General features: G+C 40.7%; 1 protein-coding gene across 3 annotated transcripts in view; it reads right to left on the bottom strand.

Moving 5' to 3' along the window:
* LOC133439580 (glucocorticoid-induced transcript 1 protein) overlaps positions 1–19,369 on the bottom strand; it is a 41,812-nt gene extending 22,443 nt beyond the window's left edge. For all 3 annotated transcript variants that reach the window (XM_061717494.1, XM_061717495.1, XM_061717496.1), the window contains exons 1-3: positions 19,223–19,369; positions 18,626–18,974; positions 3,438–3,586 (exon numbers count right to left, since the gene is read on the bottom strand). In XM_061717494.1, coding sequence (XP_061573478.1) covers positions 3,438–3,586; positions 18,626–18,884 — 408 coding nt within the window. In that variant the 5' untranslated portion in view covers positions 18,885–18,974; positions 19,223–19,369. The remainder of the gene's footprint in view (positions 1–3,437; positions 3,587–18,625; positions 18,975–19,222) is intronic.
* Between the last annotated feature and the right edge of the window lie 3,232 nt (positions 19,370–22,601).

The following is a 22,601-nucleotide window of genomic DNA, read 5'->3' as shown; positions in this document are numbered from 1 at the left end:
CTGGATATGTATTTGTAAGGTAGACATCTGGTTTCAGTGTGGGTAGCATTTTGTTTTCATTTCATTTTCTTGGCTTTCACAAACATGCAACGGCAAAATAAACGTCATCCGACCACCAGCAGTCTCCCTTCTGGGTTGTATCCATCCAGGATGTATAATAAAAACAATGCAGTTTCCAAACCTACCACTTAAAGTGGCTTTAAAGATGAATCAATTTCAATTGACTCCCATGTTAAAACAAATGTCCAACTTTACCGTAAATATAAAACATATTTACAGAATGGTTCTGAAAACAGTCTTGGTCTCCACAACGAGATTCGACATCCATGAAAACCATCTGTATTAAGTTAAATCATATAAAGCAATAAATCTATGTTAGGGCCGCACATTTTGGATTGTTGGCTGGCTCAGCCAATAGCTAGCTGTCATCACTTTGGCCAACATGTTAACTTCTGAGCTGTGATTAAACACTTATGAAACAAATATATTTTGATGTCCTGTTCATTTTACCATCATGACTGGCTGTGGGTTGACCTAGTAGGGTCCCAGGGTTGCTTAGCTAAGAGTAGGTAGCTTGTGCTAACCTTAAATCAGCTAAATGCTGCAGTTACTTCCAATTTCCCCACCAAAAATTACTTTTCAAAACGCCACCTCGTGTTGCAAATATCCGCCAGCAGCTCTGCAGTCCGTCAGGTGTGAGGATCTTTCCCAGACCAGTCCAGATTGAAGTCTGCTGGAAATACAGGCCTGCCAATGCTGATAGCTACACGCCACCTGGTCGGGAGCCCCAGCTAAGCTCTGCTAGTGCTCGATTCAGCTCTTGTTTCAGATGTTGTTTTGCTTGGAAGACTTGAAATCAGGATGTTTGGACAGACTTGATCAGAATGAATGGAGGGTAAGAAGAATTTGCATGGACCACATTCTCTTGGCATCACGCAACAGAGCTTCAGATAATCTTTGTAATCATCTGCCGTAGCTGCAGAGCTGAGAAAACTGTATTTGGGCCAGTCCCTAATCAAGACATCATATGTTTTTAAGGGGTTGGGAAGTTTAAAAAAAAAAGAAACTATATTGGCAACATTTAACACAACCACCCAACAGATAAATCTTTTTTAAAACAACAGTGGCAAACACCTATTGATTAATTTTGGCAGTGCAGTCAGTGTTACATTTGGTAATTAGCCATTTGAAAATCTCATTGATCAATTGGCCCAGTAATATTTTCAAGTACGTTTTTAGACAAACTTCAACTCAATATAAACCATAAAGCATAAACTCACTCAGCTCAAGATCATTCCTTTTCTTCAGCCAGATGTTTATTGTAAACTAAGTTTTATCTCACATCCCCTTCTGGATATGACTCATTATTGACCCGTTTGATTCAACAATCACATCTGTTTAGGTTTTCTTTACCAATCTGACGTTGTATGTCCGACTGCAGTTAATTAAAGTGAAGTAAATATATGGTGTAATGATAAATCAATGAGCCCAATCGGACAGTTTCTGGAGGTTCTGAAGAGTGATTTCACTACGAAAAGACAATTTGTAGAGTTTCTATTCGTGTTTTTCTTTCACTTCAAACTGAATTCACGCTATTGAACACAACACGTTTACACTAGGGGTGTAACGGCACACGCATTCGTACTGAAGTATTTCGGTACAGGGCGGTGCGGTGCAGAGGTGTACCGATCCGAATACAATGTTTAACAGTAGCTAGTTAACAGGCTTCCTGCACGGACATCTTATGTGGCGGACTGGAAGTTTGTAGTCGGCACCGGACTCCCACGTGAGTTGTTTTTTTCCATCATGGTTGATGCAAACAAGAAGTCGGAGCTTGAAGACCCTCCCTTATCTGTAAGGGAGGGTCTTCCTATAGGGTCTGTTTGGGAACACTTTGGGTTCCCGGTGAAAAACAACAACGGACAAAGACAAGTAGATAAGACGAGAGCGGCGTGCCGACGTTGTTCACCAGAAACATGCATGTTTCTGGCAACATGTCAAACCTCATAATGCATTTGAAACGGCACCACGCGAATGTGAATGTTGCTGCTTTGAGGAAAGAAACCAGCACCGTGTCAACACAGCGACCTTTGGCATCTAAAACATGCTTTTCCAGTAAATCAGATCAGGCTAAAGCTACAACTAATGCCATTCATGTTTTTATAGCAGCAGATCTGCGACGATACTCAGTTGTTAAGAACACAGGTTTTAAACACACGTTTTATATTTTGTTTAATTTGAGAATATTTTATTTATTGGAGGACTTGCTAATAGATTTAAGTAGTATTATATCTTTTGTTCCTATTTTTATTTTATAATGTTTCATTTTGTAAGAAAATGTATAAATTGTTTGCAGAGTTGAAAATGAAACGAAAAGCAATTTTTATGTTTTGTTTTTTTTACTGTACCGAAAATGAAATGAACCGTGATGTTTGTGTACCGTTACACCCCTAGTTTACACATAGTCTGACATCTTGATATATAGAGTTTTATCTCATCGTCTTAACTTTATTTGATTTTCAACAGGACAAAAACTACTTTCAGCACTTTCACTTCCTGAACCTTGCAAAGGAATCAGATTCCACAAAGAACGTGACTCACAGTTTAAACACCTCTATCACTCGGATCTTCATGAACACCTCCTTATCTATTCTACATCAAACCTGAATGACTGCACTAACCAAACAGAGGGTTCTGTCATTTAAAAGGAAATGACAAAACAGTGTGTATAAAAATGTCCAGTGAGATGCAAAATACATAAACAGGAGGTACATTTTAGCAGCATGGCCGCCATACCAATTCACTTTGAGTAAATGATTGTGAAATGGCTCAGGTCCCCCTTCCATTCATACACATTAACACCAATGTACTGAACCAATCACAATGAGGCGGGCTTTAATCAATGACTTTTACAGGCCCATCCAAGAGCCACTATTCCAAACACTTTGGATCAACAAGTTATTCCTGAAAAACTGACAACAGCCACCCACCAGTACCATTCACCTACTCTACTGCATGCAATACCACTCTGGTTATTGCTCTAGCGATGTCACATGCTTCCATTTCTTTGCCTATCCAAGGGGTCAGCAACTCTAGTTCTGCATATTTTAGATGTTTCCCCCAGCATCAGACAAGTAGCTGTGTCATTAACAGACTTGTGCAGACCTGGATGACAAGCTGATGACAACCTTAAATTAGAATCGGGTGTGCTGATGCAAGGAGACATCTCAAACATGCAGGACTCTCTAGGACCAGGGTTGCCTATTCGAAGGTGTCCAGAGGCAGGATATTCTCCGCCTGATACTGCTTACTGGAAATCAGAGTAGAATCAAGAGGAGGCAAACTCATTTTTTCTATTGAAGAAGAAAAGAATGAGGGTGGTCGGCCAGGCAAACATTTTACTAAAGCTACAATGGCATGTTCTGAAGGCTGGGTACCTGTGTAGCTTTATCTTTCATACAGGAAGGGTAGGGTCCATGGGAGTCCCGGGGCCACTGGCCAGTGAGGTATGGTCCTGTGATGGCGTCCAAGGAGGACGCTCTTCGAATGGCACTGGAACTCCGCACTTGTAACTTGGATTTTTCTGCTGTGAATTGAGAAAGAACAAAACATTTTATGTTAATTTTATTGGACTGCATCACTTCCATCAGGCTGCCACTTCGAGTCCCCGTCACCCCAAACACACACTCCATGATATGCCTCAAGTATGTACAGAGACAAGCTACTTTTCTGGTGGATTTTAGAGGCCCAGATTTTCTCTGCTGCTTCCACTTTTATTGCACATACTTAATTTGAAAACAACAACATCAACAACCTACGAGAGTGAGCAAGCAGTCGACTCTTCATGCTGTGCTTTACTCTGTTGCGCAATGGCCTTTGGCTAGACTGTTATATCCCGTTTATGGGCTGGATGGACCGTTCTGAAACTGAATCAGCTGAAACTCTGCCTAGAAGAGGAACAGCACATCCATACTGTACGATTGTTTGGGTTTTTACAAAAGGATGACGCCGCACAATGTCTGGTGTTCAGAGCAGGCCGTGCTAACGTTGCTACTTCATGAAGTAAAAGTACAAACTTGTTCCAGCACGTTAAAACAAAACACCAGAGCCATGTATGACAGATGTGTGGCTAAAATGTTGAACATTAGTGTGCCAGACAAGCCAAAGATTGGGATCATTGCCCGAAATGTTTGAAAGTGTCGCTCTTTATCAGAGCAGTTTAAAACAGGTAAATTAATCTGTCAATAACGGCGTCCTTTACTGATGATGTTGTGCAAGCGCGGTGATCAAGCCGGATTCACAACATTGATAAATGGTACAGGGGCTGCATTTGTCCGGGCTAAGACCTGGTACATAACCGCAGACGCATCAGGAGACAATCTTCTAAACGACAAACGTTTCTCAGGATTTTCGGTTTTTGAATTATTAAAATAATATTTTCAACCACTATGCCAATGAAACTCCTTGATGGTTCTTTTCTCGCGTGTGGATATTTGATACTACAGTTTACCATTAGAGCCCTGATTAAAACTATTAATCTATAGCACAATGCTGAGTTACCTTTTTATTTTTATTCGCGTGAGTCAGAAACGTCACTTGTCAGTCTCAGATCACAGATATTGGTAATTTATTCCTTTGAAAAGAGGTGCTGAAACTAGTGACGCCACCAGATCTTCTGAAATTTCCTTGAGCCTTTTGGTGAGTTTGAAATGGAGCAGGAGCGACCTCTGCCAATGCTGGAGTTAGTCTCTGAATACCCACAAGAGTAAAAGACACGTAGCTGAAGTTAGTTTCTGAATCAGGGCAAGATCAAAGAACCGTTCCACCACATTTTAAAAGGAACAAGGCCTTAGATCAGAACCAGTTCAGAAGCCACAATACTTAAACTGCACAAACTGGGATTAAATACATTCTGGGACACGTTTGGTTCCTTTTATTATTCCATTTGTGAAAATCTTACATTGTTCAATTTCGCTGTGTTTTCATTGGTCCCGATATCAAATATTCTGTAAAATTGGATTAAAAGAAAAAACAAAAATAATTAAAGCTGCAAGCAGCGATGAACGGGCCCTCGCACTCACGGCCACCGCCCCCCATAAGCATATCAGAAAAGACACGACCCACGACTTCCTATGTCAAACCATTCAAAAGTTATAGCAGAAAAAAGGGACAACCAATCAGAAGAAGGGGCGGGGCTAATTCAGGCCAATGAAGGTCAAGGACTCCATACAGAATCTGATGACACCACCCACGACTCTCTATGTCAAACCATTCCAAAGTTATAGCAGAAATTCGGGACAACCAATCAGAAGAAGGGGCGGGGCTAATTAAGGCCAACGAAGCTTAAGAACTCAGTACAATGTCCCATGACACCACCCACGACTTCCTATGTCAAACCATTAAAAGGTTATAGCAGAAAAAAGGGACAACCAATCAGAAGAAGGGGCGGGGCTAATTAAGGCCAACGAAGCTTAAGGACTCATTACAGAGTCCCATGACACCACCCACAACTTCCTATGTCAAACCATTCAAAAGTTATGGCAGATAAAAGTATTCTAGGGGGCGCTGTTGAGCCGTTAGGCCACGCCCATTAATGCAAACCATGAAATATCAAATTTATCGCCAAGTCTGGCTTGCAAGCAAAATTTGGTGACTTTTGGAGAACTATCAAATATGGACCAATCACATGAAGGGGGGGCGCGCCTTTTGGCGTCTAGCGTCGCCACGGTAACACTTTTGAAAGAGAAAAGTAATGCGTGGTGTTGCAGGATGTAGACGCACATTTTGATGTATAACACACCTGGGTGCCCATTACGGTTCGGGCCGTATTAATTCTCAAATGAATGGCATAAATTGCTCCAAAATTACGCGATTAATTCAGAATGTCCAAAATGGCCGACTTCCTGTTCGGTTTCGGCCATGGCGCCAAGAGACTTTTCTTTTAGTTGCGACATGATACAGGAGTGTACCGATTTTCGTTCATGTACGTCAAACCGTATTATGGGGCTTGAGGCGCAAAGTTTTTTCTGTCAGAACCAATCAGATGAAGGGTGGGCGCGCTTTTTGGCGTCTAGCATCGCCACGGTAACGCTTTTGAAAGAGAAAAGTAATGCGTGGTGTCGGAGGATGGAGACGCACATTTTGATGTATAACACACTTGGGGGCACATTACGGTTCGGGCCGTATTAACTGCCGAAGGAATGGCATAAATTTCGCCAAAATGACACGATTAATTCAAAATGGCCGACATCCTGTTCGGTTTCGGGCATGGCACCAAGAGACTTTTCTTTAAGTTGTCCCATGATACAGGTGTGTACCGATTTTCGTGCATGTACGTCAAAACGTATCGTGGGGCTTGAGGCACAAAGTTTTCAAGGGGGCGCTGTTGAGCCATTTTGCCACGCCCATTAATGCAAACCATTAAATATAAAATTTTTCGCCAGGCCTGGCTTGCATGCAAAATTTGGTGACTTTTTGGGCACGTTTAGGGGGGCAAAAAGGCCCTCCTTTCGTCAGAAAAATAATAATAATAATAACGCGAAGAATTCCTACAGATACAATAGGGCCTTCGCACTGAAGGTGCTCGGGCCCTAAATATATTACCTTAATTGTTTAGTCAGTTTAAACTTTATGTGTTTGAGGTAGTAGATCTGTTGGTTTGTGGCGGTGACGTAAAAGCATGAGTCATATTATTATTCTGTATATTGTATCATTTACTGGCTAAATTAAAATATGCAAGACTTAAAACAAAGATGCCTAGTCTTTGGAAGAAAATGTAATACTAAATGTATAAAATTTAGTGTTGGTATTGAAATACTACATTAGGTTTTATTGAAGAAAGACAAATATTAAATGGCAATATTGGGGGGGTTCCCAATTGGATTATTTTTCGAAATCATTAAGCCCTGCTTCTTAGTACAATTTTTTTTTTTTTTTTTTTAAATAACATTTTGTCATAAAAAATGTGGAGGATTTTACCAGCCATTTCTCCTCCATTTAGACATGCATCGTTCTACAGTATGTTAATTGTCTGGGTTTTGTTTTCTTATTGCATGTCGAGTCATGCCTAAGATGATTTTCTGTCAGGAGAGACGGATAATTAATGTAGTAAATATCCCTGTGCAAGTATGTAGCATATGACCAGGGGCAAACCAGTACATCTGTAGAGCTCTTGCACGCTTACAAGAAAGAAAATGTTTTTTTTAAATGGATGGGTGTCATAAAAAGAAAGATTTGTTACTGAGCCCTTTGGCTAAAAAAATAGACAATCCATTCAAAAGCAGCGCAAGAAAGTACTGTGTCCAAACACCACAAGATTATTTTTTAAGTTAATGAGACAATAATGTGTATTCAATCCATGCTTGTTTTCCAACTTTTCTAACCTTGTGAGTGTTAGTGAGGAGAAAAGAGCGAGCTTGGGAGCAGAGGCCCGAAGCAAATGTAAATGACTGAGCAGACGTATCTGATGTTCTAAGAGCAATCTACTGTGACCAAGAGCAGTTAAGCACACACCACCCACATAAGATCTCACAAACAACCACCCCGCAATGCACATCAATACTGCCTGCATCCACGCAACATTCCTGCAGTGGCACGCAGTACTACAGGAAAAAAAGACTAAACAAAACTTACAAAACATAAAGACTTAATGTCTGGAAGAACTGATACCCCAGTGAAACTTGTTTATGAAAATGTACGTAATCACTTAAACTATACATGAACTTCCTAGCTTACAGATAAGAGGCAGAATAAAAAGGGAACATATCAATAAAAGGGAGATGTGCTCATTTCTTCTCCACATCTGAACAGGTTAAAGCAGTGGCCTTTTCTGACATGAACACATACACAGACTAAAACCATCCATGTGAGGCACCCCCTTTCCTCGTACAGCTACACAGCCGTTCATTGTTGGTCTTTGTTCATAGAATACACAGGCCTGCCCACCCAAAGGTATTGCCTAAGTAAGCTTACTGGGCTACAGTAAAATTCCCTGAAGCATTGTAGACAAAGGAAGCAGGCTAAATTTCCATCAATATTGATATAGGCCAAGCCAGTGCTCTCAGAACTGGGATTGTGGTTATTTTCCATCGTCTCCCCACTAGCCAGACTAGAATAATCTCCTGATGAGAAAAAAAGAAACTGTGTGAAAGAAGCCAAGACTTCAAAGCAGTCCATCTGCTGATTTTAGGGGTAAGTGAGCAGTGTATGCTAAAGGCCTGTTAAAGGGAAATTGTCAGGTTGAATTTTAACATGGACTTTCCCTCACAGGATCTTCAGCAGGGAATGAAAAATTCTCCATGTTTCAAGGGATAAATGGGTGGTTTATTAACTGTAGGGTAGAAGCAAATGTGAAAACAAACATGTGGTCTGAATCTGTAAACCGTAGCACGACTGCTTCCTGTGGGTTTTTCACAGGGCTGCACGACAGTGTTTCAAGACAAAAAGAAAAATTGTGATAGATTATAAACTGCAGTTACACCATCTCACAATTCCTCCAACATTCCTCCAACTGTAATTAAAGAAAATCTGTGCCTGGTGAATTTTATATGCCATTTTTAACTGGACCCCCACAAAAAAACACCATCAGGAGAGAGAACACAAGTTTGTTCACTGTCTTATCCTTCAATAAAGCTTTAAAAACCTACAGAATTTCTTTAGTGTTAATCGCGAAATGCAGACTGCGTTGGTACCATGTAGCACAGAGATAGTAAGCAGATATCTGTATAAATGCAACCACAGGACTATAAAATATATCCGGCTAACCAACTGGAGGTCTGCCTTTTGTTGTAAAATACCCAAAGGATGCTTGGAGGCAACTAATCTATTCCATGCACACTACATAATGCAACTTATGTTTAGTCCATAATGACAAGTTAGTCAAAATCGTGCCAACTGAAAGTTTAGACACATCGAATGCATTTTTCTTGGCTGATTCCGATTGTGTTTATCGTTTCTTTGAATCAACCATGTAAACTAACATTATCAGCCAGAGAAATAACCAAGGCTGTGTACTTTTTTAGATTTATTTTACATCTCTTTGCCATGGTTACTTCTAACATGTCTTCATCGTACCATAAACAACCAAGCAAATTTCATTCCTTAGTTTTCGCTACACAGATAAGCCACGTACTTTGAAACTGTCTCATCCCCATGCACAATTTCATTGGCCAGCACCAGCTGGTTAGCCCTAACTTGATTGGCTGATACTCAGATGATGCTCACATCCAAGTGCTAAAAGGTGAAAACTCTCCAACTTTTGATGGAAGCAATTCACAGAACCCACGACTCAGTTTGGCACCGGTCAAAATTAAAGGAGCTTGAGGCTCCTTTTAAGAAATGAGACTCTCTAGCGCCACCCTTCACCACGACGGCCGTTGGGGGTACTGCTGACAACAGTGAAGCCGGCATGGGAGAACGGGGAGACGTCACATCCGCAGCCCAGCGCGGGAAATTCGGGACCGAATTGCAGCACATTTTGCAGCACACAGCCTGTTCAAGGCAACGTAGAGATACACTAGAGGGCTCATTCTTTTGGGTTTGGAACGCTTCATCTGACATTATTACTAGAAAACTTAAAATGTATACAGATTTTTTTCATAAATCCTGCCACAATCCGGCCTCAAGCTCCTTTAAATCGAGGACGACACTCAAGATGCTTTCATCGTATACGAGTGAACATACGGTACGAAGCGTGATCCTTCATGCAAATGGGTGACTTCACACTGTAAAACACCTTCAGTGTTGCACCCAAATTAAAAAGCAATTCAATTCAATCTTGTTTATATAAAAGGTGTCTATTACAACAGAATTTGTCTCTAGGCGCTTTCCAGAGATCCAGAACATGACCCCCGAGCAATTATTACATAATTTAGACCATTTACCATCCATTCGACACCATTTAATTCCATGCCTGAAACCCTTTCGACCTTAAAAAACAGTCCAGTCCGGGTTTTGCGCAGTGACACTGTCCATTCAGATTCCTAAACCCCGTAAGATCAATAATGAGTTCAGCCTTAATTGGTTTTCTGGCTCCAAAACAATTAATAGCTGGGCCCAAATAAATGACAGATACATGTAAACCATATCCAAACAACTCTCTCACCTCACCTGATGGTGCCAGGATGTCAGCAGCAGAATGTCCATTAGGGGTGCAACGAGTATTGTCGGTAAAAAATTTTTAACAGAATAAGGCATTGCCTTCCTTCCTAACTCTGCTGAAAATTGCATATACAGTAATCCCTCGCTATAACGCGGTTCACTTTTCACGGTCTCACTGCTTTGCGGATTTGCATTGTGCATCGTGTTCTTTATTACGATTGGCTAAACAGTCTCCCCGCTTCTTCACTTCCTGTGTCAATAATGTTGGTCGCTTAGCAACAATGCTGAGAATGGCCAATGAGCTTTAGCAGCAGCTCAGGAACGGGACCCTTTGATGAATCGTTCATTACAGTTCTCAAATATAATCGATGGTGGCATGTCGGTTTATAAGAATCTTTTTGCCAGAAGAAACAAGAGCGACAACTGCCCATAACTATCGAAAAAACACACCTGCACCGCGGGCTTTAGAAGAAAAAGACGCTACAGATTGAGTCGGGATGCAGCGGCAGTCAGAAGAGCAGTGAAATACCCGCAAGTCACAATTTGTCTTACTGTACTTATTGTATTTTTTTTCATAATCCTTTTTCATTTTCTCCCATTCAAATCCAATTAAATCGGGTCGCGGTGGGGCGGTGCTGATCTCCGCAATTTGAAGCCTTGTATAATAATTGTAAAAAAAAATAAAAAGGTTGCTACTTCCCGGATTTCACTTATCACGGTTTCTTCTTGGAACATAACCCCCGCGAAAAACAAGGGACTACTGTACAATAGCATTCAGCCGCTATTGTCGCCATGCAGAGGCATCTCCTCTTTATATCTCTGCTGAGAGTTGAACATGCGCAATAGAGTACAGTCCAGGTAAACAAGATGGCAGCCACCGATGCAACACCACGGCGACTGCCAGGAAAGTTCATTAAAAGATGCCATTTAATAATTTTGCGTCATAATCCGATTCGTCGACTAACTGTTTCAGTAGGCGATGACTAATCACCCATCAGAACTGGAGCCTGGTATCGATTCAGATTTCCAAAATCAATTTGATTAGATTCACAATGGACCGATTCGATTCGTGATTTTATTTGATTCTATTTTCAATTCGGGTAAGGATATTTCAGAGACGGTACCAATTTTACTTGAATATGGAAGAGATTCTCAGAGAACTAATGCTGTAAATTGTAGAAACTAACTCTAACTTTGCACTTTATCAAAAATATTAGTGTATTCATTAACAATTAAGGCCAAAACAGTCAAGAGTTGTCCAGTTCATGGTTGGCTTCGTGTTTTCGAAATCCAAAATGCATCCAAACATCTGTTTTCAACTTTGTTGGTGGTGCTTTCAGTGCTCCTGCCATGATGTCAAACAACGCTCTTTACCGAGTCATGAGATCTCGTGAGATCGCTGGTCACGCGAGAGTACCTGGCTTTAAACTGCAGGCTGCATTACATGCGGTACAAAAGACATTAAATGATCGATTTGGGGATTTTATGAAATGATATCTGATCATTCAAGGAAAAATCGATTCAAATGATTTTTTTACTACTACTACTACTACTACTACTACTGTCATTTAGCAGATGCTTTTATCCAAAGCGACTTAGATCTGAGAGAACAAAAGTACAAAACGCAGCCCTAATCAGAACCGTGTTAGTTGCACCCCTAATGTCCATTAACGACTTCAGTTTACGTCCCGCTCTTTGATTAGTTTCACATCCAACCTGAGTGGTGCAGCATAACAAACTTAGACCTGGTTGCTTTGTCAATAAACTGGAATAAGAACTGCCGGTCAGTGGACTTAAATCAGACTCACCCCCACATTTCAAAGCAATGGACTTCCACCTAATTGTCAATGATTTTTCACAAATGTGCCCATTAACAATAGTTCATACATGTTTGAGTGGTTGATAATACTTCTCTTTTCCAGGTGTGACATACTAAGAACACGTGATTTACACAGAACTGACTCATAATACAATATTATGCTACAGATAAGGTACATTTCTCATCAACATGGCTGTTTCAGAATCAACCATTTGATCTTAGATGGCTTTTGTTTTGAGGGGGTAATTGAAGATATATATTTTTATACACCTATTTCTCCACACAACCACATAATACTATGTTTCTTCTTTAGTGGCATTGACACAGACTCTTATTATGGTGGCAAACTGGTGAAGTAAGAAAACAGCACCATATTTTCTCAATGTTCTAATCTACTGAGCAAAACAGGAAAACCATCATAACTGACACGAAAAACATCAAAAACATGACAGATTGCATTAAAAAAATGCTCCACTTTGTAGTGCATGATGCTAGATTTGCGCAGACATCCAATGGACATCATTTTAAATAATTTATCAAACAGTATACATCCCATGTATAAATATTAAGATTACTGAACTTCATCTGTGCATTATCTGGCAAGGAAATGACTTGTCAATATCACTAAAACTTCTTACAGAACCAAGGTGAGTGTCTTGCATAACAGGAAAACTTAAACAAGTTGGAATATTACTCAATAAATAAAAGTGTACGTTAACAAACGTATAAACACATACACTGAATGAGAAAAGGCCACTTCAAAAAGCTGCATTGAAACGTAACGTTCAGACAGACAAAAATACAGAAAGTAAGCACAGTTCCAGAGTGATTTAGACACCACATTTTGAAATTTGGTCCTACTCTGCAGTTTGAATGGTTGACAATGGAGCAGGGCTGTTTCAGCACAACTGGTACTTTAACAGCGAGCAGGACTGTCTTTGTCGGGACGGAGTGGTAAGAGGATGATGTCATTTTGGTGAGCCTAAAGTCATGATGTGGAATATAATCCTCCTGAAGCCATCATCAACCAGCGTAACTTTTAAACCATATGAGCACTGTGCACCCCACAACCACATATTTTCCGACTAAAGGCAACCATCAGGTGTAATGACGGAGTTTAAAGTACTAAAGTTAACAAACTACTGCTTCATAAACAGCAGTCTGGGATACAGTGATGAAAGATGACAATGTTAATATTGTTATACTTGACTATGTATAATATTTTTTTTTTTTTTTTAGTTCAAGCCAGCAAATCCTTGCTGATGGTCATTCTCTAAAGCAGTGGTCCTCAACCTTTTTTCAGTGATGTACCCCCTGTGAAATATTTTTTCAGCGAAGTACCCCCTAACCAGCGCAAAGCACTTTTGGTTGTAAAAAAAAAAGACCTAAAACAGAGCACTGTGCCATCAATAACTGATTTATTAAAGGAGCATGAGGCTCCTTTTAAGAAATGAGACTCTCTAGCGCCAACCTTCGCCACGACGGTCGTCGGGGGTACTGCAGCCAACAGCGAAGCCGGCACGGGAGAACGGGGAGAACGCGCATGCAGCGTCATGTGACGTCACATCCACAGGACAGCGCGGGAAATTCGGAGGCCGAATTGCATTTTGCAGCACACAGCCTGTTCAAGGCAACGGAGAGATACACTAGAGGGCTCATTCGTTTTGGTTTGGAACGCTTCATCTGACATTATTACTAGAAAACTTAAAACGTATACAAATGTTTTTCATAAATCCTGCCTCATGCTCCTTTAAACATAAAAATATTGCTGCTATTTTTCAACCACGACTCCATCGTTGGTCCAAGTGATTGACAGGTGAAGCCAGGTGGCATTTGACAGGTTAGGTGGAACCATCCTGATGTTGGGGAACTCTGCAGATAATAAGTTGAATAGTCTACTCCTGAAGACAAAATTCATTTTATGAATTTAGACTTATATTTTCCTCAATTATTTGTGAAATATTTATTTTTAAAGGATTTTTGTATGGATGCTACTTTTTAAATATATGTATATTTTAAAATCTCACATACCCCCTGGAGTGCCTTCACGTACCCCCAGGGGTACACGTACCCCCATTTGAGAACCATTGCTCTAAAGCATCCCATGCTTGTTTGGACAGTGAGGTCAAATTCATGAAGGAAGGTCAATTCTCCATCATCACGACTGACACAGGACACTGGTCTGGGTTAGAGGTCGTCTCTTTCAGAGGATCGAGGTATGTGGGACGCGCCACTGGGGTAGGAAATCAACACCGAAAGTGAGCTGCACACGAGTAAAAATCTGTTGTGCCTGGTAAAACTGCCTCCTCAGTTGTTATGGAAGAAAACTTAGTTTCCTGGCCTGCATGGTAAGCTGGTCAAGGCTGGAGGTCATCTCGTTCAAAAGGACCAAAGAATGTGAAGCACGTCACAAACACAGAATTCCACACACAGCTCCATAATGACCACGTAGCTGGACGGAGAAAAGAGGAGAACCACTGTGATTGGGAGTAAGAGGAGAAGCCCTTAACATGTCTCATGTCTCACTGATGTCAAGTGGAAGTAGCATAATGAATGCAAAATGCAAATTTCAAATATTCTGTATTTGATACTTCTAATTTTCTTCAGAAGTTGGGAAATAAAATGTTTTAGAGGACAAATTCAAGTTTCCCAGAAAAGAAAAGAAATCTCAGGTTATAGAAAGCTTTTTTAAAGTAAATCCTCCGTCATCGTGGATTAATTACATGTCTGTTACACGCTTTGGTCGACATTCCTCAGGACCACATTACTAGAGCTGTCTAATCAGCCATGTATTTACATCTCTGTACAAAGCAGCTGGTCTTGCAGCTCCCATCTTCTGTGAAGCCTTTTTAAGATTGCATGGTTGAGCAAAAACTACCAAACATAAATTATACCTAATAACTCTTAAGTAGTTATTACCATATGATAGAGCATGCAATACCTAGTCTGAGAGCTTACACTACCACACACGGTGATCCAAGCTCATGATCCCACACACCGAGAAGGAAAATGCATGACTATTAACGAAATACTTGCATTCCCCTCATCTAAAGTTTGGGAAATGATTGCTTTTCAGCACAATCTCATTGAAGTCATCTGTTTAACTGACCCAGCCTGTTAATACTCCATACCAGACAGTAAAGCTGAAGTAATGCAACAGCCAACATGTCAGCCAACGGGGGGAAAAAAATTAAAAAATCATGTTGTAATTCAACTGCTGATGAAAGGCTCGATAAACCCTCGCCCTCATGCTACTTCATTCTTCTGTGTTTTCAGACTTTTTAAGAGATTAACGTTAAGAACTCCTGCTTCTATGTACAATGTTTCACTAGATGTCTAAAAGTTTTTTTCTGGTAGTGGTTCATTCTGGTTATAGATTTACCAATTGATGAACTGGTGATCAGTACTATTTTTGACTAAGTTGCTCCGATTGACATCCGCCAATAATTGATCATGGCTTGAATTTTTTTCGTTTAGTAGATGCATCATTTGCACAGCCTTGAAAATATTTGTTTATCTAGTTCTTTGTCAGTAAAGGCATCATTTTGAAAGCTTTGAATACTGAGAAATCCTATTTTTTTTATATTTTTTTTTACTTCCACATCAGTAAGCTTACAACACCTGACGAATCATTTTCCGCCCTTTGAGTATCTGTATGTGTTTGTATGCATGTACTGTATTTATAGTCCATTTGTATCCTTTTTGCTTTGTGTTTCTGTAAAGCATCTTTGGGTACCTAGGAAAGTGCTATATAAAACGTAGGTATTATTCTAATTATTAGTCAGCGCATCATAATAACAACCACTGTGAAGCAAGTTATGGACATTTTCTACAGTGAGTACAAAATGTGTTGTGAATAAACAAAAAGTAATTTATGACTTGTAAATGACATATTAATTAACAATTCATAAAAGAAAGTAATTAGTATATCCTCTAATGCAAAACAAAACAAGTTGTGCAGTAAAAACAATCAAAACATTTGGCCCCATACACTCAATGAAAAACCTTAACAGCGTCACCCTGCTTACCATGCTCAATGGAGACAAGCTAACAAAACATTAAGAGGCTAAGAAAAAGCCAGTGGCTGGCACAGCCTGCAGCCCCTGCCATCTTTCCATTGGTTTCGTCATCAGGGGTGTAACGGTCCATCAATACGTCAATTTAATGATGAACGATGCAATAACATAGATACAAAATCAAAATATGGATCACCAGCACATTTAATCCTTATAAATATTTGCTATCAGGTGCTCTTTTGCCATCTTTTTTTAATCAAAAGGAACAAAACATTTCACATTAACTGTTTAAATGACCCCAAAAAATAAAGATGTGCAATGATATTCAGTTAGTTAGTTACTGGGATTTGATGTGAATGGAAATGATTATGTTCAGTCAACACATTGTTGAGCTGCTGAATTAAATCGAATCAAAAACCAAACAGTGGCAGCTTTTGATGTGGTCCTTTATTTGCTGGAATACTGCATCGTGATGAAACTTGTGATTTATACTCTTATCTGTCATCCATATGTGTGACAAAATGGCGAGGTTTTTGCATGTGCACTGAAAATCTTCAGGGCTCTCTGCCATGTGGATTGACACACATTTGAATGGGTAACAATACACCAGTATTTTTCCTGCAGTAAGTGTGAAATGTCCCTATTCCCACCTGTTTCTCCAAGCTTTTAAACATAAGTAGTGAGAGGGTTGTTTTATAACCACCATGTTGATTTTATGTACTTTTATTCTAGGAGCTTTTATCGGTATCGTCTTGTTTTTGTCGTATTTTTACTTTTATTGTAGTGTTTTGTTTGTGTTATTATGATGCCGTTTTATTTTTTGTGAAGCAACTTGTGACATTCCGTTGTCTGTGAAAGGTGCTATATAAATAAAATGTACTTACTTACTTATTAAAAACAGACAGCATTTCTTCCTACTAAATCTTTTCTTATCCTCTCCTTTCCAAACGTCCTTTTGAATTATGGGAGCCAATTTAACACTATACTCCCATTACCAATGGCTGATTGTGTGTGAAAGATAAGCTTACACCATATGGGAAGCAAACTTGAAGTTTGTTCAAGGCTTACAGATTACCATACCATATGTTGTGTCTGACCTCATTTTAATACCGACAATTTTCACACTTATATGCATAACAATAAACTAGACAGTAAGAAGAAAACAGTAACTTGTGCAATATTACACATTCATTTTTCTATCATATAATCTATATAATTCTTTTCATAGCACTGCACTTTTTCTTTTTACCGTTTATTTCTATTTTTATCTTTATTTTAAATTTTTTTAATCTTTTTATCTTTATGTGGGTGTTTTGGCTACAAACCTTCTGAAACCTCACAGTTCAATAATTTCTGGAAAATGTATTCATAATAACAAGTGCAATAACTTGAGCGGTGCACACCGACGTCACTGATAGGTGCAAATTGATCTATGAATTGCAAATTTCACCAATCACGACAGCAATTGGTTATTCCTATAAGTAAAGTTCTTGGTAAGATTATATGAAGCTAAACTGCTATCATGAATGCGGCATGTAAAGTGTTTTAATCTATATAACGTTTGAAACGAATAATCTAAAATCATACAAACCTTCTGAAACCTCACAGTTCAATCATTTCTGGAAAATTAAAGGGGACCTATTATGAAAAACACTTTTTTTCTTGCTTTAACATATATAAAGTGGTCTCCCCTCAGCCTGCCAACTCAGAGAAGGAGGAAAGCAACCAAATTCTGCAGTGTCTGTACAGCCGCCCGGATGAGCCGTCCAGTGTGATGTGGCTTCTACGAGACGCTCAGATTCTGCTCCCTTTCGTTACGTAACGACGGAGCGATTTACATCGGTTGGCCTCCGATGCGTGAAACCACGCCCACAACTAACTCCGCCTGTCGGAGCTTCCGCCATTTTTTCGTAGCGGTGTATCGCGTCATTCAGGCAGCCAATCAGCACAGAGCCTCATTATCATAGCCCCGCCCACTTAGAATCCTGCATAGATAATGAGGTTAGAGAATGGGAAGATAAAGACATGGCTTAGAGGCTGAATTTCTAATTTATTTAGCAAAAAACAATCAAAAGCTTGTTTTTAAGACATGCAAGGCCTTAAAATAGATATTAGATGCCATAATAGGTCCCCTTTAATTCATAACAACAAGTGCAATAACTGTGCAAAATATTTCATAACATTTATTTCTTTTCTATTCATATAAAATTATTTTGATGGCACTGCACTTTTTTTTTTTTAAATCTTTTTATCTTCATATGGGTGTTTGGTTTTTAGGGTGTTAGATTTGTAAATGACAGTGCTGAGTGAGTAAGATGGAGATGTCAATTTCCCCAAGTGAACGTCCCAAAGGGATTAATAAAGTCGTCTGAATCTGAATATATCCCACAGCAGCATGAGTTTGAGCTCTTATTCGTGCATCATTGCTGTGGTCAAGTGAAAAATGTAATTGTACTACTTTGTAAGGTACACCTATTATACCTAATAAACACTTAATTAGGTATAACATTGTTAGGTATTCTGCCCTTAACCTTTATGGAGTGAGTAAGATGGAGATGTCAATTTCCCCGAGGGAACCTCCCAAAGGGATTAATAAAGTCAATCTGAATCTGAATCTGAAAAGAAGGACCATGACAAGTTACCATGAGACTCGTGGTGACTTGCCACAGTTGATTGTGGTTTTTCTTTTTACCTCTGGACACTGGAGAGTCTGCGGGGCAGGAAACCTCCTTATTTTCGGGGGACGACCTGGGCTTGGTGTTTGCGGGTCCTGAGGCTTGTGTCGGGCTGGAGGGGGGGCTGGAGCCCCGGCTGTGCGTCTGCAGGAGCTGGTAGGGCACCGTGGCGCGGATGGGCTGCAGGCGGCAGCTGCTGCTGCTGAACGAGCCGGGGGAGCCGGCGTTGCTGCGCCTCACCCGCGGCTGCTGAAGGGAATTACCCGGGGCTGACATCCTCCCAAATACGGCTCTTTTTGTTGCTGTTTTGGTTTGTTTTTTTCTCTTCTCGAGGTGAAAAACACGTAGTCAGAGCCGCTGCTGCTTCTGTGGAGGAGGAGATGGTTTGGGGGAGGTGGGGGGGTGGCAAGATAAACATTAAGCCTGACGCGTAACCTACGCCGTAGGGTACGGCGTAGGGTACGCGGCGACGCGCACCGTACGCCGTAGCCTCTGCGTTCGTGTAACGCGGAACCATAAATCAGCCTTTAGCCTGTTAGCGAGGAAAAAAAATCTACCTCATGCGTTCGAGGGGAAAAAAGGGTCCAACACGTATTATTTTGACACAAACTTACCTGGAAATGGCTAACGCATGTTGGCAGGAACTGCAGACATGATGTGGATAACTTTAAAAGTTGTTTTCAGTTCTTCTCAGGGCATTATATTCTTGTTTTCCAGCTCTTACGTCTTCCCCATCCTGTCTGCTCTGTGTAAATGACAGTTCTCTCGGGGAGCCTACTGGCTCATTCAGGGGGGCGGGGCTAACCGCACCGTCCTCGACTTCTGATTGGTCGAGAGCGGTGCACACCGACGTCGCTGATTGGTGGAAACTGATCTATGAATCGCCACTTCAGCCAATCACGACAGCAATAGGTTATTCCTATGTGTAAAGTTTTTGGTAAGAAGCTAAAGTGCTATCATGACTTCGGCATTTAAAGTGTTTTAATCTATATAACGTTTTGAACTGATCACACAAACCTTCTGAAACCTCACAGTTCCATAACTTCTGGAAAATTAATTCATTATAACATCATATCTCACAGCAGCATGAGTTTGAGCTCTTTTATAGCTTATGTGCATCATTGCTGTGGGGAAGTGAAAAATTAAATTGTCCCAACCACATCTATCTAACAATCTGTCCTGTAAACTTTGTAGGGTACACCTATTATACCTAATAAACACTTAATAGGTATAACATTATTGGCCCTTAACTTTTATGGAAATAATTTCTAGGTCCAGCCAAGTAAAAGGAAGGGTCATGCTTTGATGGCCAAAGGATTTGTGCTCTGCTTTATGCAGATGATGTAGTCTTATTGGCTTAATCAAAAAAAAAAAATCACTTCATGCATTCAAGGGAAAAAAGGGTCCAACATGTATTATTTTGGCACAATCTTACCTGTAAATTGCTAACGCATGTTGACAGGAACTGCAGACATAACGTGGATAACTTTAAAAGTTGTTTTCACTTCTTCTCATGGCATAATATTCTCATTTTCCAGTTCTTACATCTTCTGGCTTGGTGGTTAGCACTGTTGCCTCACAGCAAGAAGGTTCCTGGTTCGACTCTCGGGCCCGGCAGGGTCTTTCTGTGTGGAGTTTGCATGTTCTCCCTGTGCTTGTGTGGGTTCCCTCCGGTTACTCCGGCTTCCTCCCACAGTCCAAAAACATGCGTAGTAGGTTAATTGATGATTCTAAATTGCCTGTAGGTGTGTGTGAGTGTGTCTGGTTGTTTGTATTTATATGTGGCCCTGGTGACCTGTCCAGGGTGACCCCTGCCTCTCACCTGTAATGAGCTGGGATAGGCTCCAGCAGACCCCCGTGACCCTGCAAAGGACAAAGCGGGTCTAGAAAATGGATGGATGCATCTTTATATGGGTGTTTTGAGATGTTTTATTTGTAAATGACAGTGCTCAGTGAGTGAGATGGAGATGTCAATTTCTCCGAGGGAACCTCCCAAAGGGGCTAATAAAGTCATCTGAATCTGAATATATCCCACAGCAGCATGAGTTTGAGCTCTTATTTGTGCATCATTGCTGTGGTGAAGCGAAAAATGTAATTGTCCCAACCACATCTATCTAACAATCTGTCCTGGAAACAATAAGATGACTATGTTGTTATTTACACTTACCAGCCACTTTGTAAGGTACACATATTATACCTAATAAACACTTCACCAGGTATGACATTATTATGTATTCTGTCTTTAACCTTTATGGACAGAATGTCTAGGTCCAGCCAAGGAACGGGCACTTTGATGGCCAAAGGATTTGGGCTCTGCTTTATGCAGATGATGTAGTCTTATTGGCTTCATCAAACTGTGAATTTAAGCGCTCGTTGGAGCAGCTAGCAGCCCAGTATGAAGCGGCAGGGATAAGAATTAGGATTTCCAAATCCGTGACCATTGGTCCTCAAGTTGGAAAAGGGTGGCATGACCACTTCGGGTTGGGAGTCCGATTCTGTGTCTGCGGGGATGAATGGTGGAAATTAGCCTCTGGCTACAACCATACATATTTACACTTGTGTCCATTAATATGTACAGTCCCTGTCTAACAAATAAAAGTGAATTGAATTGGAGTGGTGTGCTACCTCAAGTGGAAGAGTTTAAGTATCTTGAGGTCTTGGGGCCCTGGATAGATGAGAAGGCGCCATTTACCGAGGCTATTGCCCTTGCGCAGGCAGCGCAGGTTTGAATCCCGGCCTGTCGCTTTCTGCATACCCATTTCCTGTCCACTTACTTTGAAAAAAGGTCACTAGTGCCAAAGATCTTGAGGTTTTGTTCATGAGTGAGGGAGGAATGGAGATTGACAGGCAAATAGGGGCAGCATCTGTAGTGATGTGACCACGGTGGTGTATCGGTGGTGTACCTAATAAAGTGGAGGATAAGTGAATGTTGGTGCTGGAATGATTGAATGGCCCCAAATCTATACTTGCCACTTTGTCAATTATTCCAAAAATACAGGTTGAATAAAGGGTATAATTTTTCAGTTTTATCATTCAAAATCTGGGGGTTGATCTTTCAATCTGACATAATCACATACTCGTTGCCCCCAGTACTGTTTAATGTACCTTAACTTCTTTATGACTTCACCTGGATACCAACGTGTATTTTTCTGTCCCTGAAAGTGAAACTATGAAGAAATTCTTTGAGCACAGCTTCTAGAAACCTGAGTCAAATTCCTTTTGTGCTTGGACATATTTGGCCAATGAATGTGGTGAGACAGTTGGTCAACGGCTGTTTTCCGATGGCAAGAGAGAGTTTCAGTCTCAACATCTGAGCCCACGTGGATCACTATTCCATGACAACCAGCCCAAGTGAATCTGCATCGGAGGACTGGGCTATTTAGTGGAAAGCCTGAGAGAGATATCTACACTTGTCGTTGTGTCCGCTGTTGGTTTGAACTATATTTTGAGCAAACAAGGAGTTTAAGCGCAGAATCTATCTCTTTTTCCTGTTATTCATCCATCTCCATGACTACATTGATGGTCTGTGAATCTCTTAGAGCTCCCATGTGGGAAATATGCACAAATCAAGTAAGCAGGTGACAGAAAACCCACGCCATCTGTGTCTAAGAAACATAATGGTGGAAAAAAAAACAAAAAAAACATGTAAACTTATGGAAAACACCCCCAGTCGAGCAGTGCTCCAATTTGTCAGTAGGGATTTATTTAAAACGCAAACACAAGAAACACTGAAAGGATCAAATTCCAGCCACTCTGTTTTTTTTTTGGGACGATACAGGGCTCGCCAATTTGTCAGCTCCACTCCAAAATGGTTCACAAAAGGGCAAAAAGGTCTATAAAACCTCCCACACCAGGGAGAGGTGCTGGTGAATGCTGCATACAGTAGCGCCTGCACCTCCTGCTTGTGCTCACCTCCTCCCTACTCCATGACTAAGTGTCTCAGCCGGCTCTGATGCAGGCAGCCTCTCATTCACAATGCCTTCCCGGGTTAGT

Source organism: Cololabis saira, chromosome 3 (genome assembly GCF_033807715.1).
Source record: "Cololabis saira isolate AMF1-May2022 chromosome 3, fColSai1.1, whole genome shotgun sequence".
In the NCBI taxonomy this organism is placed as follows: domain Eukaryota; kingdom Metazoa; phylum Chordata; class Actinopteri; order Beloniformes; family Belonidae; genus Cololabis; species Cololabis saira.
Note: the sequence above shows the minus strand (reverse complement) of the source record. Positions and strands in the feature narration are given on the sequence as shown.